Below are 20,732 nucleotides of genomic sequence, written 5' to 3'. Positions count from 1 at the left end.
CAAGAAAAGCATGACAGAAAATACCAATTATTTTTAGAAAATACAAACAATGCTTGGGACTTTCAGGTTCAGCAATACATGGCTTTTTTTAAATTGAAAAATGAGATTGATTTGTAATTTCCTCTTTGACATAAATATTTTTAATAACAGTTTTATTGAGATATAACTTATATAGCATACAGTTCATCTATTTAGAGTGTAGAATTCATGGTTCTTAATATAATTGTGCAACCAATGCCATAATCAATTTTAGAAAATTTCTGTTTTTACGAAAAGAAACCATTAGCAGTCACTCACTATTTCCCCCCAGTCTTCTTTTCCTCAGCCATAGGCACCCAGTCAGTAGTCTACTGTCTGCCGCTCTACATTTGCATTTTCTGAACATTTCATATCAATGGACTCATACAATTTGTAGCCTTTGGTTTCTGCCTTTTTCATTTAGTATAGTATTTTTAAGTTTTATCCATGTGGTAGCATGGTATCAGTACTTCATTCCTTTGTAATGCCAAATAATATTTCATGGTATGGACATACTACAGTTTATTTGTACATTCATGAGTTGGTGAATTTCTATGAACCTTTGCACACAAGTTTTTGTGTTTACATATGTTTTCATTTCTCTAGGAATTGCTGGATCATATGGTAGCTCTCTGTTTAACTTTTTCAGGAAAACATTTTTATAGATATTTTTTCCTCCATAGAATTAAAGTACAACATGAAAGACATATCCAAACTGAATTATAATTTCCTGTCAATATTCTCATCAATAACTTTCCACTAATATTTCTAGGTGTTGGATATTTCAGTTACCTTCAGTTTTCAGTTATTCTAAACACTTAAATATTTCAGCTTTTCTAAAGTCTCCAATTCCATTCCCATAGCCATTGATAAACTACATACAGGCACTTGCAGTTGTGAGAGAACCCCAACCCCTAGTCAAAGGAAACGCTGACTAGGGAAACATATTTTATGTGATGTATACTAACATCTTAACTTACATGTAACCTGTCTTCCAAGATAGATTTGAGGTTTGCATCTAAAGTTAGAATTTTTGTAATTCTATGTTGGGCTTTCTCAGAGTAGATATACATCCCCACTTACTGATTCTATTACATAGCTATCTTTCTCATTTTTTTAAAATCTTGCTTCTAAATTTGAAACAGGAGTCACTGCAGAAGATTTGGAAAATACCAAAAATCTCAAAATAAGTTGCTTATAATTCTAATATCCAGACAGCCATTTTTAACATTTTGATGCATATCCTCTTATATTTTGATTATTTGCATTTAAAAAATAAAAATTTAAAAACTACAGACCATTTTAAAAAGAGTTCAGATGATACTGCAGGTAGTAAATACGATTTTATTATTTATTTTGTATGATTTTAACAAATCATAACATTTACTCATGCCATTAAGTATTCCTAAACATGACTTTAAGTCTTTTTTTAAATCTTGATTTTTCTCAGCTGGAAAAAAAAAAGGATTTACTGTAGAATTATCTAGAATTCTTACCACCATTTATATTTTGAAGTATCTCTTTAAAGTCTTTTTCTCTTTGTGTGTACTTGCTTACTAAAGTGGGATTACAGTCCATGTAGTGTGGTTTTTTGTATTATAAGAATGTGCCACAACTTTTCTGTTCTCTATTGATAGACATTTATTTCCAGTGCTTCTCTTGGTGTACATCTTAGGTTAATTCTTAGAAATAGATTTACTATGAATATTCTTAAGATTTGGGGCACATTTATGATTGCTTTTCCTCAAATTAACATTTCTTATAGAGTAAGGCAAATACTTTTATCATGTCTAGCACAGATTCAATAGTTGATTTCTGTGGTATTTCTTATTTTTAAAAATTGCAGTCCAGAGATTTACCACCAACACCCTCCCTCCCCCTCACCTTGAGATCTGGAAACAGAAATATAGCTTCTTAACTCTTCTGAATAAGCTCCCTCATTAATAATCTAGAAAATCACAAACCATTACTTCATAGACTTCCATTCAATTGTGTGTTGAACACTTTTGAGGCCTAAATAGACATGGATTTTATAAATTTTACTTAAATATTCAGGCATATCTTAGTCCTTGCTGGAGACTACTGTTTAATGTTCCTTGGTAAAGAGAAACTTCTCTCTAGCAATATAACTTTCTACATGGCTCCAAACAACATTTACATTAGTTTATGTTAATTTCCAAAGAGGTAATTATATGAAAATTGATATTATACTTGTAAATGGTTATTAGCCTATAAGAAAAATGAGTGAGTATATGGTCAGCTTCTTAGAACACAGATTGCTGGGCTTTATCTAAGAACTCCAGATTTGGTAATTCTGCTATTGAGCCTGAGAATTTGCATTTCTAACTTGTTCTCAGATGATGCTGATGCTGCTCCTCCAGGGACTGCACTTTGAAAGTGATCTAACAAAATGATCACATAAGTTAGTATATAGCTGGAGCATGATGAAAAACTTTGAGTGTGTAACTGCTATCACTGAATTCCTAAAGCTTTTTTCAGCGGAACTCTTCCTTTTCTTTACTCCTTGTTAACTAGTGAAGAGGCTATTTATATCTGGTTATAAAACTATATATACTTATATACTGTTACCAGAAAAGCAAAGCATAATATTAGAATCACAGGGAGTTCCCTGGCAGTCCAGTGGTTAAGACTTTGCCTTACAATGCAGGGGGTGTTGGTTTGATCCCTGGTCGGGGAGCTAAGATCCCACATGCCTCAGGGCCAAAAAACCAAAACATAAAACAGGAGCAATACTGTAACAAATTCAATAAAGACTTTAAAAAAAAAATGGTCCACATCAAAGTCTTAAAAAAAAAAAAAAAGAATCCCAGTTTTTTGTGCTCCTTTTTAATCAGGATAGTCTTTTCAAGACGATCTTTTAAGTTAAAAGTTTTTAAAAAGTTAAAAAAAATTTATTAGTCAAAAGAAAATCAAATTTCTAAAAGACATAGTTGTAAACTCTAAAAGACATAGTTGTAAACAGTGAAGGGTTTGTCATTATCTATTTTTAAAACGTTTCTGTAACTTAAAATCAGACTCTAATCTTAATTATTAATTTAATGATCATTGATTTTTCAAGTAATTCTGTTTCATTTCTTGCCAACTTTATCAGTACCTTAATATTAAGGATCATCTATGTAAGTACAGTAAAATAATTAGCAGTCAGTAATCATATTTCCGTAATAGATTATAAACTATAATAAATTTTAAGGCTAAGGGTGAACCATACAAAAAACAGATTTTAAAGCTTTACATAGGATTTAAGTAAGTTTTATAAAAGATTAAGAGAATTTTGTGACGTGATTAGTTTTTTTGTTTTGTGGGTTTTTTTGGAACTGACTCTAGGCTCTTGCATGTTGAAAAAGAATATTTTCTTGCTGGGGGTTAGTTTGACCTGTTCTGAAATTGATAAAGCAGGAAAGCATATTTGCCCTTGCTAGTCTGTGAATAAAGATATAAATAACAAAAGCACCCATTGTTCACATCTGATAAAGGATGTAAAATATGTAAACAAAATATGCAAACAACTCTTAAAATTCAACTATAAGAAAACAAACAACCTGATTAAAAAATGGGCCAAAGACTTCCTAACAGGCACCTCACTAAAGACGATATACGCATAGCAAACAAGCATATGAAAAGATATTCCACGTTATATGTCATCAGGGAAATGCCAGTTAAAACGAGATACCTCTATACATCTGTTAGAATGGCCAAAATCCAGTACACTGGCAATACCAGATGCTGACCAGAATGCAGAGCAACAGGAACTGTTGTATGTTGCTGGTGGGAATAGGAAGTGGTACTGCCACTTTGGAAGACGGTTTGGCAGTTTCTTACAAAACTAAACATACTCTTACCTTACAGTCCAGCATTCATGTTCCTTGGTACTTACCCAAAGGAGTTGAAAACTTATGTTCACACAAAACCCTGCATACAAATATGTATAGCAGCTTTATTCATAATTGCCAAACTTGCAAGCAAGCAAGATGTCCTTCAGTAGGTGAATGGATGAATAAAGTGTGGTACATCCAGACAGCAGTATATTATTCAGCACTAAGAAGACATGGAGGGACCTTAAATATATATTACTAAGTGAAAGAAGGGACTCTGAAAAGGCAACCTACTGTATGGTTCCAACTACCTGACATTCTGGAAAAGGCAAAACTATGGAAAGAGTAAAAAGATCAGTGCTTGTCAGGGGTTTGGAGATGGTGAGGAATGAATAAGCAGAGCACAGACAATTTTTATGTCAGTGAAAATACTATGTATGGTACACAGAATGCACAACACCAAGAGTGAACCCTAATGTAAACTATGGACTCCGGTGATAATGATGTGTAGTGTAGGTTCATCAGTTGTAACAAACGTACCACTCTGGTGGGGGATGGCTGTGCATGTGTCGGGGTGAGGGGTATATGGGAAATCTCTGTAATGTCCTCTCAGTTTGGCTATGAACCAAAAACTGCTCTATTTAAAAATAGTCGTAAAAACAAGTGTGTAGTCCTGTGCAGTAGGACTGTTTTCTGTTTATATCACTCAGAGAAGAAGCATTCGTCACCCAGGAAACCAGAGCTAGGAGGATGGGCCTGGGGGTTGGAGAAGAAGCTTCATGGGCTGGACTTTGGATGATTCTGAGAGGTGAAAATTAAAAAATGGCTTCTTCCACCTGTAGGTATCACTTTCATATAGAGGGGACTTTTTTTAGCCAAACACCTTTTTGTCAGCAGTCTTAGAGATAGACTTTGGTTCTGCATTACTCAAGTGTATGAAAGGTTCATTTTCTATTCCCTGGTAGTTTAAATGGAGGCAGCTAAAAAGGGAGAATCCCGCTAAGTATGGTGGCCGAAGAGTAAGATATTTTATATAATACCAATTACTGAAGATTATACTTCTTTCCAAGCTGTCTGTGGAGGATGTTAATACACATAAAATGAGTGTTCTGGGGTCATATCAGTAAGAAAAAGTAAAGCAGGTTTTTAAAACAGTATCTATGTATTTGTATATTTGAGTTTTGAAATGCTAATTGTATTGTACATTGAGTAAAGGAGTACAGAATGTAATATTTTCCAAATTTATTTGACCATGGAATTCTTTTTCATATATTTTTTACTAATACCCAGGAACAGTGTTATAAGTAGCACCACTCATAAAATTCTGCTCTAGATTAATGGACGGAATAACAGGCCAGTTGGAAGGAATCACTTGCTGATATGAAAGCAAAGAACTTTTGCTACTTTGTGGTGGTGTTTTCCTAATTTAAATGGTAAAACATTTCTCAAATACTCAGATTTAAAAAACTGGATACAAATTAATTCATCCTCTGTGACTTCACAAGCTTGAGCATTAAATAGATTTGAAGACCAAGTAGCCATCTTTGGTATTGCTTTGACTAAAATAATTTGTTTAAAATCAATGATTAGATCAACCTCTTAGATAGCCTCATCCACCAGAGGGCAGACAGCAGAAGCAATAAGAACTACAATCCTGCAGCCTGTGGAACAAAAACCACATTCACAGCAAGACAGACAAGATGAAAAGGCAGAGGGCTATGTACCAGATGAGGGAACAAGATAAAACCCCAGGAAAACAACAAAATGAAGTGGAGATAGGCAACCTTCCAGAAAAAGAATTCAGAATAATGGTAGTGAAGATGATCCAGGACCTCGGAAACACAATGGAGGCAAAGATCCAGAAGATGCAAGAAATGTTTAACAAAGACCTAGGAGAATTAAAGAACAAACAAACAGATGAACAATACAATAACTGAAATGAAAACTACACTAGAAGGAGTCAATAGCAGAATAACTGAGGCAGAAGAATGGATAAGTGACCTGGAATACAGAATGGTGGAACTCACTACTGCGGAACAGAATAAGAAAAAAGAATGAAAAGATAAGAAAAAAGAATGAAAAGAAATGAAGGCAACCAAAGAGAGCTCTGGGACAACATTAAACGCAACAACATTTGCATTATATGGGTCCCAGAAGGAGAAGAGAGAGAGAAAGGACCAGAGAAAATATTTGAAGACATTATAGTCGAAAATATCCCTAACATGGGAAAGGAAATAGCCATCCAAGGCCAGGAAGCGCAGAGAGTCCCATACAGGATAAACACAAGGAGAAACATGCACACACACATAGTAATCAAATGCACAAAAATTAAAGACAAACAAAAATTATTGAAAGCAGCAAGGGAAAAATGACAATTAATATACAAGGGAACTCCCATAAGGTTAACAGCTGATTTCTAAGCAGAAACTCTACAAACCAGAAGGGAGTGGCATGATATATTTAAAGTGATGACAGGGAAGAACCTACAACCAAGATTACTCTGACCAGCAAGGATCTCATTCAGATTCGATGGAGATATCAAAAGCTTTACAGACAAGCAAAAGGAAAGAGAATTCAGCACCACCAAACCAGCTCTACAACAAATGCTAAAGAAACTTCTCTAAGTGGGAAACACAAGAGAAGAAAAGGATCTACAAAAACAAACCCAAAACAATTAAGAAAATGGTCATAGGAACATACATATTGATAATTACCTTAAACGTGAATGGATTAAATGCTCCAACCAAAACACACAGGCTTGCTGAATGGATACAAAAAGAAGACCCATCTATATGCTGTCTACAAGAGACCCACTTCAGACCTAGGGAAACACACAGACTGAAAGTGAGGGGATGGAAAAAGATATTCCATGCAAATGGAAATCAAAAGAAACCTGAAGTAGCTATACTCCTATCAGATAAAACAGACTTTAAAATAAAGAATGTTACAAGAGACAAGGAAAGACACTACATAATGATAAAGGGATCAATCCAAAAGGCGATATAACAATTATAAATATATATGCACCCAGCACAGAAGCACCTCAATACATAAGGCAACTGCTAACAGCTATAAAAGAGGAAATCGACAGTATCATAATAATAGTGGGGCACTTTTAACACTTCACTTACACAAATGGACAGATCATCCAAAATGAAGCTAAATAAGGAAACAGAAGCTTTAAACGACACAGCAGACCAGATAGATTTAATTGATATTTATAGGACATTCCATCCAAAAACAGCAGATTACACTTTCCTCTCAAGTGTGCACGGAACATTCTCCAGGATAGATCACATCTTGGGTCACAAATCAAGCCTCAGTAAATTTAAGAAAACTGAAATCATATCAAGCATCTTTTCTGACCACAACGCTATGAGATTAGAAATGAATTACTGGGAAAAAAATACGTAAAAAAGACAAACACATGGAGGCTAAACAATACTTTATTAAATAACCAGAGATCAATGAAGAAATCAAGTAGGAAATCAAAAAATACCTAGAGACAAATGACAATGAAAACACGATGATCCAAAATTTATGGGATGCAGCAAACGCAGTTCTAAGAGGGAAGTTTATAGCTATACAAGCCTACCTCAAGAAACAAGAAAAATCTCAAGTAAACAATCTAACCTTACACCTAAAGGAACTAGAGAAAGGAGAACAAACAAAACCCAAAGTTAGCAGAAGGAAAGAAATCATAAACATCAGAGCAGAAATAAATGAAATAGAAACAAAGAAAAGAATAGCAAAGATCAATAAAACTAAAAGCTGGTTCTTTGAGAAGATAAACAAAATTGATAAACCAGTAGCCAGAATCATCAAGAAAAAGAGGGAGAGGAATCAAATCAATAAAATTAGAAATGAAAAAGGAGATGTTACAACAGACACCACAGAAATACAAAGCATCCTAAGAGACTACTACAAGCAACTCTATGCCAATAAAATGGACAACCTGGAAGAAATGGACAAATCCTTAGAAAGATATAACCTTCCAAGACTGAACCAGGAAGAAACAGAAAATATGAACAGGCTAATAACAAGTAATGAGATTGAAACTGTGATTAAAACTCTTCCAACAAACAAAAGTCCAGGACCAGATGGCTTCACAGGTGAATTCTATCTAACATTTAGAGAAGAGCTAACACCCATCCTTCTCAAACTCTTCCAAAAAATTGCAGAGGAAGGAACACTCCCAAACTCATTCTGTGAGGCCACCATCACCCTGACACCAAAACCAGACAAAGATACTACAAAAAAAGAAAATTACAGACCAATATCACTGATGAATATAGATGCAAAAATACTCAACAAAATACTAGGAAACAGAATCCAACAACATATTAAAAGGATCATACACCATGATCAAGTGGGAGTTATTCCAGGGATGCAAGGTTTCTTCAATATACACAAATCAATGTGATACACCATATTAACAAATTGAAGAATAAAAACCATACGATCATCTCAATAGATGCAGAAAAAGCCTTTGACAAAATTCAACACCCATTTATGATAAAAACTCTCCAGAAAGTGGGCATAGAGGGAACCTACCTCAACATAATAAAGGCCATGTACGACAAACCCACAGCAAACATCATTCTCAATGGTGAAAAACTGAAAGCATTTCCTCTAAGATCAGGAATGAGACAAGGATGTCCACTCTCACCACTGGTATTCAACATAGTTTTGGAAGTCCTAGCCATGGCAATCAGAGAAGAAAAAGAAATAAAAGGAATACAAATTGGAAAAGAAGAAGTAAAACTGTCACTGTTTGCAGATGACATGGTACTATACACAGAGAATCCTAAAAATGCCACCAGAAAACTACTAGAGCTAGTCAATGAATTTGGTAAAGTTGCAGGATACAAAATTAATGCACAGAAATCTCTTGCATTCCTACACACTAATGATGAAAAATCTGAAAGAGAAATTATTGAAACACTCCCATTTACCACTGCAACAAAAAGAATAAAATACCTAGGAATAGACCTACCTAAAGAAACAAAAGACCTTATGCAGAAAATTATAAGACACTGATGAAAAATTAAAGATGATACCAACAGATGGAGAGATATACCATGTTCTTGGATTGGAAGAATCAATATTGTGAGTATGACTATACTACCCAAAGCAATCTACAGATTCAATGCAATCCCTATCAAACTACCAATGGCATTTTTTACAGAACTAGAACAAATCATCTTAAAATTTGTATGGAGACACAAAAGACCCCAAACAGCCAAAGCAGTCTTGAGGGAAAAAAACGGAGCTGGAGGAATCAGACTTCCTGACTTCAGAGTATACTACAAAGCTACAGTAATCAAGACAATATGGTACTGGCACAAAAATAGAAACATAGATCAATGGAACAAGATAGAAAGCCCAGAGATAAACCCACGCACCTATGGTCAACTAATCTATGACAAAGGAGGCAAAGATATACAATGGAGAAAAGACAGTCTCTTCAATAAGTGGTGCTGGGAAAACTGGACAGCTACATGTAAAAGAATGAAATTAGAACACTCCCTAACACCATACACAAAAAGAAACTCAAAATGGATTAAAGACCTAAATGTAAGGCCAGACACTATAAAACTCTTAGAGGAAAACATAGGAAGAACACTCTTTGACATAAATCACAGCAAGATCTTTTTTGATCCATCTCCTAGAGTAATGGAAATAAAAACAAAAATAAGCAAATGGGACCTAATGAAACTCCAAAGCTTTTGCACAGCAATGGAAACCATAAACAAGACGAAAAGACAACCTTCAGAATGGGAGAAAATATTCACAAATGAATCAATGGACCAAGGATTAATCTCCAAAACATATAAACAGCTCATGCAGCTCAATATTAAAGAAACAAACAACCCAATCCAAAAATGGGCAGAAGACCTATATAGACATTTCTCCAAAGAAGACATACAGATGGCCAAGAAGCACATGAAAAGCTGCTCAACACACTAATTATTAGAGACATACAAATCAAAACTACAATGAGGTATCACTTCACACCAGTTAGAATGGGCATCATCAGAAAATCTACAAACAAGAAGTGCTGGATAGGGTGTGGAGAAAAGGGACCCCTCTTGCACTGTTGGTGGGAATGTAAATTGATACAGCCACTATGGAGAAAAGTATGGAGGTTCCTTAAAAAACCAAAAATAGAATTACTATATGATCCAGCAATCCCACTACTGGGCGTATACCCAGAGAAAACCATAATTCAAAAAGACACATGCACCCCAATGTTCATTGCAGCATTATTTACAATAGCCAGGTCATGGAAGCAACCTAAATGCCCATCGACAGACGAATGGATAAAGAAGTTGTGGCACATATATACAATGGAATTTTACTCAGCCATAAAAAAGAACGTAATTGAGTCATTTGTAGAGATGTGGATGGATCTAGAGACTGTCATACAGAGTGAAGTCAGAAAGAGAAAAACAAATACCGTATATTAATGCATGTATGTGCGTTATATATATTATTATTATATAATATATATTATATATATATAAAATATATCATTAATATAATACATTAATAATATATTATTATTATGAATACATTATTAATTATGATAATATTAATTAATAATAGCATGTAATTATAATATTGATATTATTTATATAATTTTAATATATTAATAATATTATTAATTATATATATTATATATATAATAAGATTAACGCATGTTTGTAGAAAATTGGTACAGATGAACCGGTTTGCAGGGCAGAAGTTGAGACACAGATGTAGAGAACAAACGTATGGACACCAAGGGGGGAAAACCACAGTGGAGTGGGGATGGTGGTGTGCTGAATTGGGCGATTAGGATTGACATGTATACATTGATGTGTATAAAATTGATGACTAATAAAAATAAATAAAATAAAATTAATGATTACATGTATAAAACACTGCTCTCAATAGAACTTTATGCAGTGGTGGAAATGTGCTGTATCTGTGCTGTTCTATATGGCAGCCGGTAGCCTCTAGCCACATGTGGTTATTGAGTATTTGAAACGTGCTAATGAGATTAAAGAACCGAAGTTTTTGTTTTATTTTCATTAATTTAAATTTAAATTATTACATGTGCCTAGTAGCTTTTGTTTTGGACAATGCAGTCTTTAGAATATAATAGTATATGTGTGCAATTAAAATGAAAATTTTCTTTGGGGAGTATTTTTTGGAAAAGTTGAAACTATGATGAATATGCTTAAACAATTTATATACATGTAATTTTATAGCCACATGACTGAAAGGATTTTTCCAGTGGTTTTGTACTTTAAAAAAAACTATATATTTTACTAGATAGATTTCAGGAACATAAATATTCTTTTGTAGTTAGTGTTTATGTATTTCTTTTGTATAACCAATACTACATTCTGAAATAATCAAATAGGTTTTCACATTCAATTTTAAAAAAAGAATGACAATAGGAAGAAAGAAGATACTCTGAGATGAGAGACCTCAGATTTAGTTTCATTTGCCATTGGTGTGCTTGGCAGTATTAAGGCATTTGCAGAATTTTTGTGGCTACTGATTTAACTCTAAGTTGGAGATACAGTTTATGTAAATTTCCTTTGAAAAAGTTAGAGCCATACAAAATGAAAATAGTGTTATAAATGTTTTTGTTAATTATGGAACATGCCAGAAATTTTATTCATTTTCTGTGAATATGCTTTTGAGTTTTAAACATTGTGATCCTTAATCATTTGATTTTTGATGAGAGCAATGCCTCTGCTTGGTAGAAAGGTAAAAGTATTAAGGGATATAAATTCTCGAAATAAAAGTTTGACTAAAACAAAGTCATAATTGAATAATCTTAGCATAAATTATTAAAGATATGACTACTTGGGGGGATTATTTTCAGAGTAGTTTTTCTTATCTGGGACTGAGATTAGGAAAATTTAATAACTAATTATTTGCAAGCAGTTTAATATATTAATACCTCTTATCTTTGCCATTACCAAGTGAATAAAATATTTTACTCAGTATTATGACTAAATAGTTTCACTTTAGTATTTGAACTGTTTAAGCAGTTTATTTGTATTTTTATTCAACTAGCATTCAATTGTTATTGGTTTTATTTTGCAGCATCATTACTTTTAAGAGGTGGTAATTATTTAAAACTTTGTCCACAAGCATTTTGAATTGTATAGAACTGATGGCTTCTTCATAAGTTGTGTATTATGTAAAGTCACAGGTGCAGCCTCAATATGAATGATGAACTTTTCTGTATGTAATAAAAAATAATTTTTGAAGCAATATATATTTATATTGGGTTGGCCAAAAAGTTCGTTAGGGTTTTTTCCCTACGATGTTACAGAAAAACCCCAGTGAACTTTTGGCTTACCCAGTATTTATATATGATAATCATTACCCTATATCTGTCTTAAAATAGTGGTTTTAACTTTCCCTAAGTTGCATTACACTAAGAGTCTTCTCATATATTAAGGATGGTAGTTTAATATTTAAAAATTTTTAATACAAGTACTAAATGATTTTACTATTTGGCATTTAGTGTTTTGTGTTATGTTTGGATGTAGTGTCTGTTATAGGTTAAATCGCTGAAAATGAAGTTTTAGGTAAAAGCAATTCTGTTTTCTGCCATGTAGCTGAGGTTTTCTTTAAGATGCATTGTTTTAAATTATAGTCAGTTTAGCTTAATCTTGTTTATTTTTATAATAACTTTTTCTATTTTTATAGTAACTTTATATTTTTATATAAAGATGCTTGATGTTTTTCAAAAAAGGATACTATTATTAACACACTCTTTCCTGAGTATAGAAAGAATATAGTACATTCAACCCTTTACCTAACTAAGTATTGACATGTAGGTCATCTGTAACCCCACTGCTTCTAAGCATGTTCTGTTAATCTACTTCTCTTTAGTAAACATAACATTTCATAATTAGTTTGCCTATTCTCTTTAAAAACACCAATATACATATTTCACAGTTCTCTTTGAATTTCATAAATTTAATGTTGATGTAAAAAACCAAATGTTTTGAGTAACATTACTCAGAAACATCTTAGATTGATCATATCTAATTCAGAATAATAAACATTTCACAGGGTCATGAAAGTCTTAGCTTTTAAGGCATCCTAGTATTCAGTATAACCCTTTAATTGGTATGTGCTAAGATTTTGAAATATGTTTGATTTGCTGTGAGATTAAGGATAGAGGCAAAATTCTTTATTTTTTATTTTACTTATTTTTTTAAAGACACCTAGCTGTTGGGTAGAAGAAGGCACAGAAAAGAGATCACATCAGCGTTCTGCATCATGGGGAAGTGCTGATCAACTAAAAGAGGTAAGTCACTTCTGTTTTCAGTCTGTGTGCTGCTTTGGTCCTAGCAAATTATCTTAACTATTTCCTGAATATAATGATACTTCCTATATTTGTGATAAACTTACCTCTCTCAGAGTTTTAAGGGTTGCCTTCCACATTTTGGTGAACAATTCTGAGTTTACATTATTTGTGCCCTTCATATTCTTTATAAATATTTCTTATGTACCCACTCAGCTTTTGCCTTTCCAGAATGAAGTCTGATTTTATGTAATTTTGTCTTGTTTATTTGTTATATTTTGTTCCCACTTCAGCTTTCTTATTCTTGAGTTACCGCAACTAGAACTATAGATCACAATTTTTACAAAGGTAGGATAGTGTTTTCTGTTTCTTATACTTTTTAATGATATCCAGCATATTGTTGCCCTTTGAGACCCGATAGTATAGTGGAATCCATGTCTTTGAGAAACAGTTATTATAACCCATTCCCTTATGAATAACCCAAATTATGATAACTTTATGTATTAATATATTTTTTGATTATTTTCCTGTAGTGTTATCTTTTATCCATCTAAATTCTTATTTATTTGCTTTTATAAAATTACAGAAACTTAGAGTTGGAAGGTCATCTAGTCCATCTCCTATATAAACACTCCTTCTTAGAAAACATTCATCTAGTCTATTACAGTCATTCTCAGTGAGAAAAGCTTATCACTTTGCAAGAAAACCAAACCAGTTCTGTTTGTTGCCCCTTAAGTTGTTAGTTTATTTTGTACTATATTGAACTCAAAATTATACCCCTAAGTTTTGACTCTGCCCTCTGTATCAATATTGAATAAGTCTAATTTAAATATTTGAAAGGTTTGCAATATGTCATTTTCCTCCAGAGTAAACATTGACATTTCTCTCAAATATATTTCATATGCCATAGTATCCATACCTCTTAGTATCATTTGCATATCCTATAGGTTATCAGTATTTCTCATATACTGTGGTGTCTGGACTGAATAGATATAGTAGTCTATTAGCATGATTTTGCCTGTGATTGTATTACATTTTTAGGAACTTCTTTATATTATTGATGTACAGAAATCCTCAACTCCTATCTATGCACACAAACACATATGCGCAAAATCAGTTTTTCCCAACAGCAACAAAAAACTAAGGAAGCTGAGTCTAATATATCTAGTCTAAAATAGGTACATATCTATGCACAGAATATTGAGTAATATTGAATAAAAAGTAAATTTGTTCTTTTATCTTAGAGGTAAATACAATCTCAAAGTTATAGCCAAGATTAGGTATAGTTGACTTTGGACTACAGCAATACATGATATACACTATTAAAAAAGGAATGGCTGACATGACTGAGTGAGAGATTTAATTACTTCCCTCACAAAGCAATCATAAAGCTGGACAAAACTGTCAAAACAAATTCATCACTCTGGAAATCAACCAAATAAATTGAGAAACTTTATTCATGAAAAGTACTGAACTCAGGGTAAGAATCTTAGCTGCAAACAAATAGGACCAATGGCTCTGCTAGTCTGAGATTGTGGTCTAATTTGTGACAAGCAACAGACTCATGGAGTAGCAGGATTTTATAGAGAGTTCTAGGAGGTAAGACAATCTTGGGGGCTTGGTAAGTTCACCACATATCACAGGTTGATTGGAGGCTGTAGACAGGCACAGCAGAATATCAAGTGGGCCCAGTCACCCACGTATCACTGGTTAGTGGAGCCTAAGAATATCTGGAAAGGAGATCAAACAGGCCTAGTGGTAGTAAAATCTGAGGCCAACTTTTAAAAGGCCCAAACTTTGAATGCACTCCTCATTTCACACACAAATCCTCATTCAAATATACACACATCCTGAGAGTGGAAGCTTTACTGGATTGAGATGTTTGAGTAAAATCTCTGAATAGTTTTTGGCTAAACACTAAGGTGACACTGGAGACCAGCTTAAAAAGGTCTTAAAAAGCCAGTCATAGAAAGAAAAATGAGGGGGGAAAAATGGAGTAGAGATATCAGCAACCACACATGGTGGGGAAAACAGACTTTCAGTCCATCAGCCACCCTCAGAGAAAATCAGAATCTAGAGTTGCTCCAATATATTATCTAAAATGTCCAACATTCAACAGAAAATTTAGAGATATGCAAAGAAACAAGAAAGGATGACCCATAGTTAAGGAAAAAAAAACAGTCAATAGAAACTGTATCTAAGTGTCTCCATATGTTGGATTTAGCAGACTAAAACATCAAAGCAGCTATTATAAGTATGATCAAAGAACTAAAGAAAACCATGTTTAAAGCATCAAAGGGAAGTAGGACCACAGTGACGCAATGAATAAAGAATTTCCACATAGATGTAATTATTATAAAAAATATACAAACAGAAACTGTAGCATTAAAAAGTATAGTAATTAAAAAAAATTCACTAGATGAGTTTGATAGAAGATTTAAGATGGCAGAAGGATCAGTGAATTTGAATATAGGTCAGGAGAATTTATATACTCTGAAAGAACAGAGGGAAAAAGATTGAAGAAAAGTCAAGCCTCAGAGGCCTGTGGGGAAACATTAAGTTCATACATATACACATAATGGGAGACTGAGGGGAGGAGAGGGGAGTTAAAAAATATTTGAAGAGATAATGGCAGAAAACTTTCCAGATCTGATGAAACACAATCTATATAGATTCAAGAAGCTCAACAAACCCCAAGTAGGAAAACACGCAGAGCTGCACATAGACACATCATAGTTAAACTGTTGAAAGCTAAAGGAAAGAGAAAATCTTGAAGCTGGAAGAAGAAAATGACTCATTACACATAGGGGACCAATAATACATTTAACAACTGGTATTTTTCATCAGAAACAGTGGAAACCATAAAGCATGACATATTCAAAGTGCTAAAAGAAAAATATCAACCAAGGATTCTATATTCAGAAAACCCAGCCTTTTAAAATAAAGGTGAAATAAAGTATTTCTGGATAAACAAAGATTGAGAGACTTTCCTGCTACTAGACTGTCTTACAAGAAATACTGAAGGTATTGACTCCAGTTTAATTCAAATCAGTAGGAAGAATTGAAGAGTGTTGGCAAATATGTGGGTAAATATAAAACAGTCTATAGATAGATTTTTCTCATTTTTCTAAGATTATATAAAACAATAATTATAACACTGTTGTTGGGTTTATAATATACATTTAATATATATGACAATAATAACACAGAAGAAAACAAGGGAAAAGACATATTTTGGAATATAGTTTCTCTTTTACTGGAATTAAATATTATTTTGAAGTAGATTATAATAAATTAGAATTCATGTTATAATCCCTACAGCAGTTGCTAACAAAATAACTCTATAAGAATAGAAAATAAAAAGTATCAGAAATGGATTAAAAAGATACAATAAAAAATATTTATCACAAAAGAAAGCAGTGTAGGAGGAAGAGAGAAATAAAAAAGATGTGACAAATAGAAAAATAGCAAAATGGCAGGAATAAATCTATTTAATTACATTAAATGTGAATGGAGTGAACATTATATTCAAAAGGCAGAGATTGTCAAACTGGATAAAAAAGCAACACTCAGCTATACGTTGTCTGTAAGAAACACATGTTAGATTCCAAGACACAAATAGGTTGAAAGTAAAAAGATGGGGAAAGATACACAATGAAGACAGTAATAAGGAAACATCAAGACAAAACAGACTTTAAGACAAGAAGTATTACTGAAGACAAATAGAGACATTTCATAATGATTAAAGGTCAGTACATTCAGGAAGATATAGCAGTCAAAAATTGTATGTACATCTAACAACAGTCTCAAAATGCATGAAGCAAAACTGTGGAAGGAGAAATTCAGTTTCTCTAATTGGGGATTTCAATACCTTACTCTCAATACTTTAAAGAACTACTAAGTAGGTAGAAATCAGCAAGGAGATAGAGGAGTTCAACAGTATCATCAGTCCGTTTGACCTAACTGACATATATAGAAAACTCTACCCATTGACTGCAGAATACATATTCTTTTCAAACACGTGTGAAACATTTTCTGGGTAAGACTATATACTGGGCCATAAAACAACTCTCAGTAGGTTACACAGGACTGAAGTCATATAACAGAAAGAAATCTTTAACAAACCCAAATATTTGTCAATTAAAGAACACTTACCTAGTACCACAGGGAAATTTTAAATATTTAAATAAATGAAAGCAAAAAGACAACTTAGAATTTATGTGTACAGGTAAAGCAATGCTTCAAGGAAAACTTATACCTTAAGTGCATATATAAGAAAAAGAGAAAATTCTCAAATCATTACTTTAAGCTTCCATCTTAAGAAACCAGACAAAGAAGAGCAAAGCAGAGCAAAAGCAAGCAGAGAAAGGAAATCATAAAGAATATAGCAAAAACCAATGAAACAGAAAAATACTGGAAAAAAGCCAATAAAACTAAAAGTTGGTTCTTTGAAAAGATCAACAAGGTGGACAAACCTTTAGCTAGACTGACCAAGAAAAAAAAAGACACAAATTACTAAAATCAGCAGTGAAAGGGGTGACATTACTACCAACCTTACATAACTTAAAAGTATTATAATGGAATATTATAATCAAATTTATGTCATCAATTTAGAAAATAAGCCAAGATGGATAAAATTCCAGCAAGACACAAATTACTAGAAATAAATTACCAAGACTGATTTAAGAACAAATAGAAAATATGAGCAGACTTGTAACAAGTAAATAAATTGAATGAGGAATTTAAAATCTTCCCACAAAGAAAATCCCAGGATTGGATTTGGTGAATTCTATCAAATATTCAGAGAAGAAACAATGTGAATCATTCACAAACTCTTTCAGAAAATAAAAGAGAAGGGAGCATTTACCAATTCATTTTATAAGTCCAGAGTTATCTGATTTCAAAGGCAGGCAAAGACATTAACATTTCAGATCAATATCTCTCTTGAACGTAGATGCAAAAATCCTTAACAAAATATTAGCAAACCAAATCCAGCAACTTATATAAAGGATTATACACCAAAAGCAAATGCGACTTGTTCCAGAAATGCAAAGTTCTTTTAAGATCCAAAATTCAATTAATGTAATAAACACTACTACATTAATAAAATAAAGAAACAAAACTGCATAATTATCTCAGTAGAGTCACAGAAAGCTTTTGCCAAAGTGCAGCATCCATTCATGATAAAAATCTCTAAACAAACCAGGAATAAAAAAGAATTTTCTCTGCCTGTTAAAGAGCATTTATGAAAAACGTACAGAGAATATCATATTCAATGGTGAAAGCAAGAATGCTTTCCTCTAAGATAAGAAATAAGATAGTGATGTCCACTGTCACCTTGTCACCACTTCTATTCACTTGCGCAGGAGGTTCTAGTCAGGCAAGAAAAATGAATAAAAGACATCCAGATTGTTAAGGAAGTGGTAAAACTGCCTTCATTCACAGATACATGATCCTATATGTAGAAATTATAGGGAACATATAAATATATTACTAGAACTAATACAAGTTTAACAAGGTTGCAGAAAAAAAGATCAACATACAGAAATCAAGTGTTTGGTTGTTTGGCCTGAGGCGACCCACCACTGGAGCTTACAGGCACTTTGGTGGGGTGAATGGTGGACTCTGGGGGGGGTTCACACCAAGGAGTACTCCCCAGAACTTCTGCTGCCAGTGTCCTTGTCCCTGCGGTGAGCCACAGCCGCCCCCTGCCTCTGCATCCGACCTTCCAACGCTAGCAGGAGAATCAAATGTGCTGTCACAGTTGTGAAAACTGATTAAAGGTAGAGTCTATGCGACCAGAGGGCAGACAGAAGAAGCAAAAAGAACTACAATCCTGCAGCCTGTGGAACAAAAACCACATTCACAGAAAGATCGACAAAAGGAAAAGGCAGAGTACTATGTACCAGATGAAGGAACAAGATAAAACACCAGAAAACCAACTAAATGCAGTGGAGATAGGCAACCTTCTAGAAAAAGGATTCAGAATGATGATAGCGACGATGATACAGGACCTCGGAAAAACATTGAAGGCAAAGATCAAGAAGATGCAAGAAATGTTTAACAAAGATCTAGAAGAATTAAAGAACAAACAAACAGAGATAAACAATAGAATAACTGAAATGAAAAATACACTAGAAGGAATCAATAGCAGAATAACTCAGGGAGAAGAACAGATAACTGACCTGGAAGACAGAATGGTGAAAATCACTTCCGTTTAACAGAATAAAGAAAAAAAAATGAAAAGAAACGAAGACAGCCTAAGAGACCTCTGGGACAACATTAAACGCAACAACATTCTCATTATAGGGGCCCCAGAAGGAGAAGAGAGAAAGAGGCTGAGAAAATATTTGAAGAGATTATAGTCAAAAACGTCCCTAACAGGGGAAAGGAAATAGCCACCCAGGTTCAGGAAGCACAGAGACTCCCAGGCAGATAAACCCAAGGAGAAACACGCCAAGACACATAGTAATCAAATTGACAAAAATTAAAGACAACCAAAAATTATTAAAAGCAACAAGGGAAAAACAACAAATAACATACAAGGGAACTCCTGTAAGGTTAACAGCTGATTTCTCAGCAGAAACTCTACAAGCCAGAAGGGACTGGCATGATATATTTAAAGTGGTGAAAGGGAAGAATCTACAAACAAGATTACCCAGCAAGGATCTCATTCAGATTTGATGGAAAAATCAAAAACTTTACAGACAAGCAAAAGGAAAGAGAATTCAGCACCACCAAACCAGCTGTACAACAAAGGCTAAAGGAACTTCTCTTAGTGGGAAACACAAGAGAAGAAAAGGACCTACAAAAATAAGCCCAAAATAATTAAGAAAAAGGTAACAGGAACGTATATATCAATAATTGCCTTAAATGTGAATGGATTAAATGCGCCAACCAAAAGACACAGGCTTGCTGAATGAATACAAAAACAAGACCCATATATATCCCATCTACAAGGGACCCACTTCAGACCTAGGGACACATACAGACTCAAAGTGAGGGGATAGAAAAAGATATTCCATGCAAATGGAAATCAAAGCTGGAATAGCAATACTCATATCAGATAAAATAGACTTTAAAATAAAGAATGTTACAAGAGACAAAGAAGGATACTACATAATGATCAAGGAATCAATCCAAGAAGAAGATAAAACAATTATAAATATATATGCACCCAACATAGGAGCACCTCAATACATAAGGCAACTGCTAACAGCTAGAAAAGAGGAAATCGACAGTAACACAATGGACAGATCATCCAAAATGAAAATAAATAAGGAAACAGAAGCTTTAAATGACACAATAGACCAGATAGATTTAATTGATATTTATAGGACATTCCATCCAAAAACAGCAGATTACACTTTCCTCTCAAGTGTGCATGGAACATTCTCCAGGATACATCACATCTTGGGTCACAAATCAAGCCTCAGTAAATTTAAGAAAATTGAAATCATTATCAACCATATTTTCTGACCACAACACTCTGAGATCAGAAATGAATTACAGGGAAAAAAACGTAAAAAACACAAACACATGGAGGCTAAACAATACAT

The 20,732-nt window shown here is 33.5% G+C and overlaps 1 protein-coding gene across 1 annotated transcript in view; it reads left to right on the top strand.

Moving 5' to 3' along the window:
- Window positions 1–20,732, top strand: part of GLCCI1 (glucocorticoid induced 1) — a 120,631-nt gene that overhangs the window by 50,003 nt on the left and 49,896 nt on the right. Inside the window, exon 3 of the mRNA XM_079932447.1 lies at window positions 13,090–13,176. Within this exon, the coding sequence (XP_079788573.1) occupies window positions 13,090–13,176 (87 nt within the window). The remainder of the gene's footprint in view (window positions 1–13,089; window positions 13,177–20,732) is intronic.

The sequence above is a fragment of the Stenella coeruleoalba genome (assembly GCF_951394435.1).
Source record: "Stenella coeruleoalba genome assembly, chromosome: 9".
Classification (NCBI taxonomy): domain Eukaryota; kingdom Metazoa; phylum Chordata; class Mammalia; order Artiodactyla; family Delphinidae; genus Stenella; species Stenella coeruleoalba.
The sequence above is the reverse complement of the archived record's forward strand: the minus strand, read 5'-3'. Positions and strand labels throughout refer to the sequence as shown.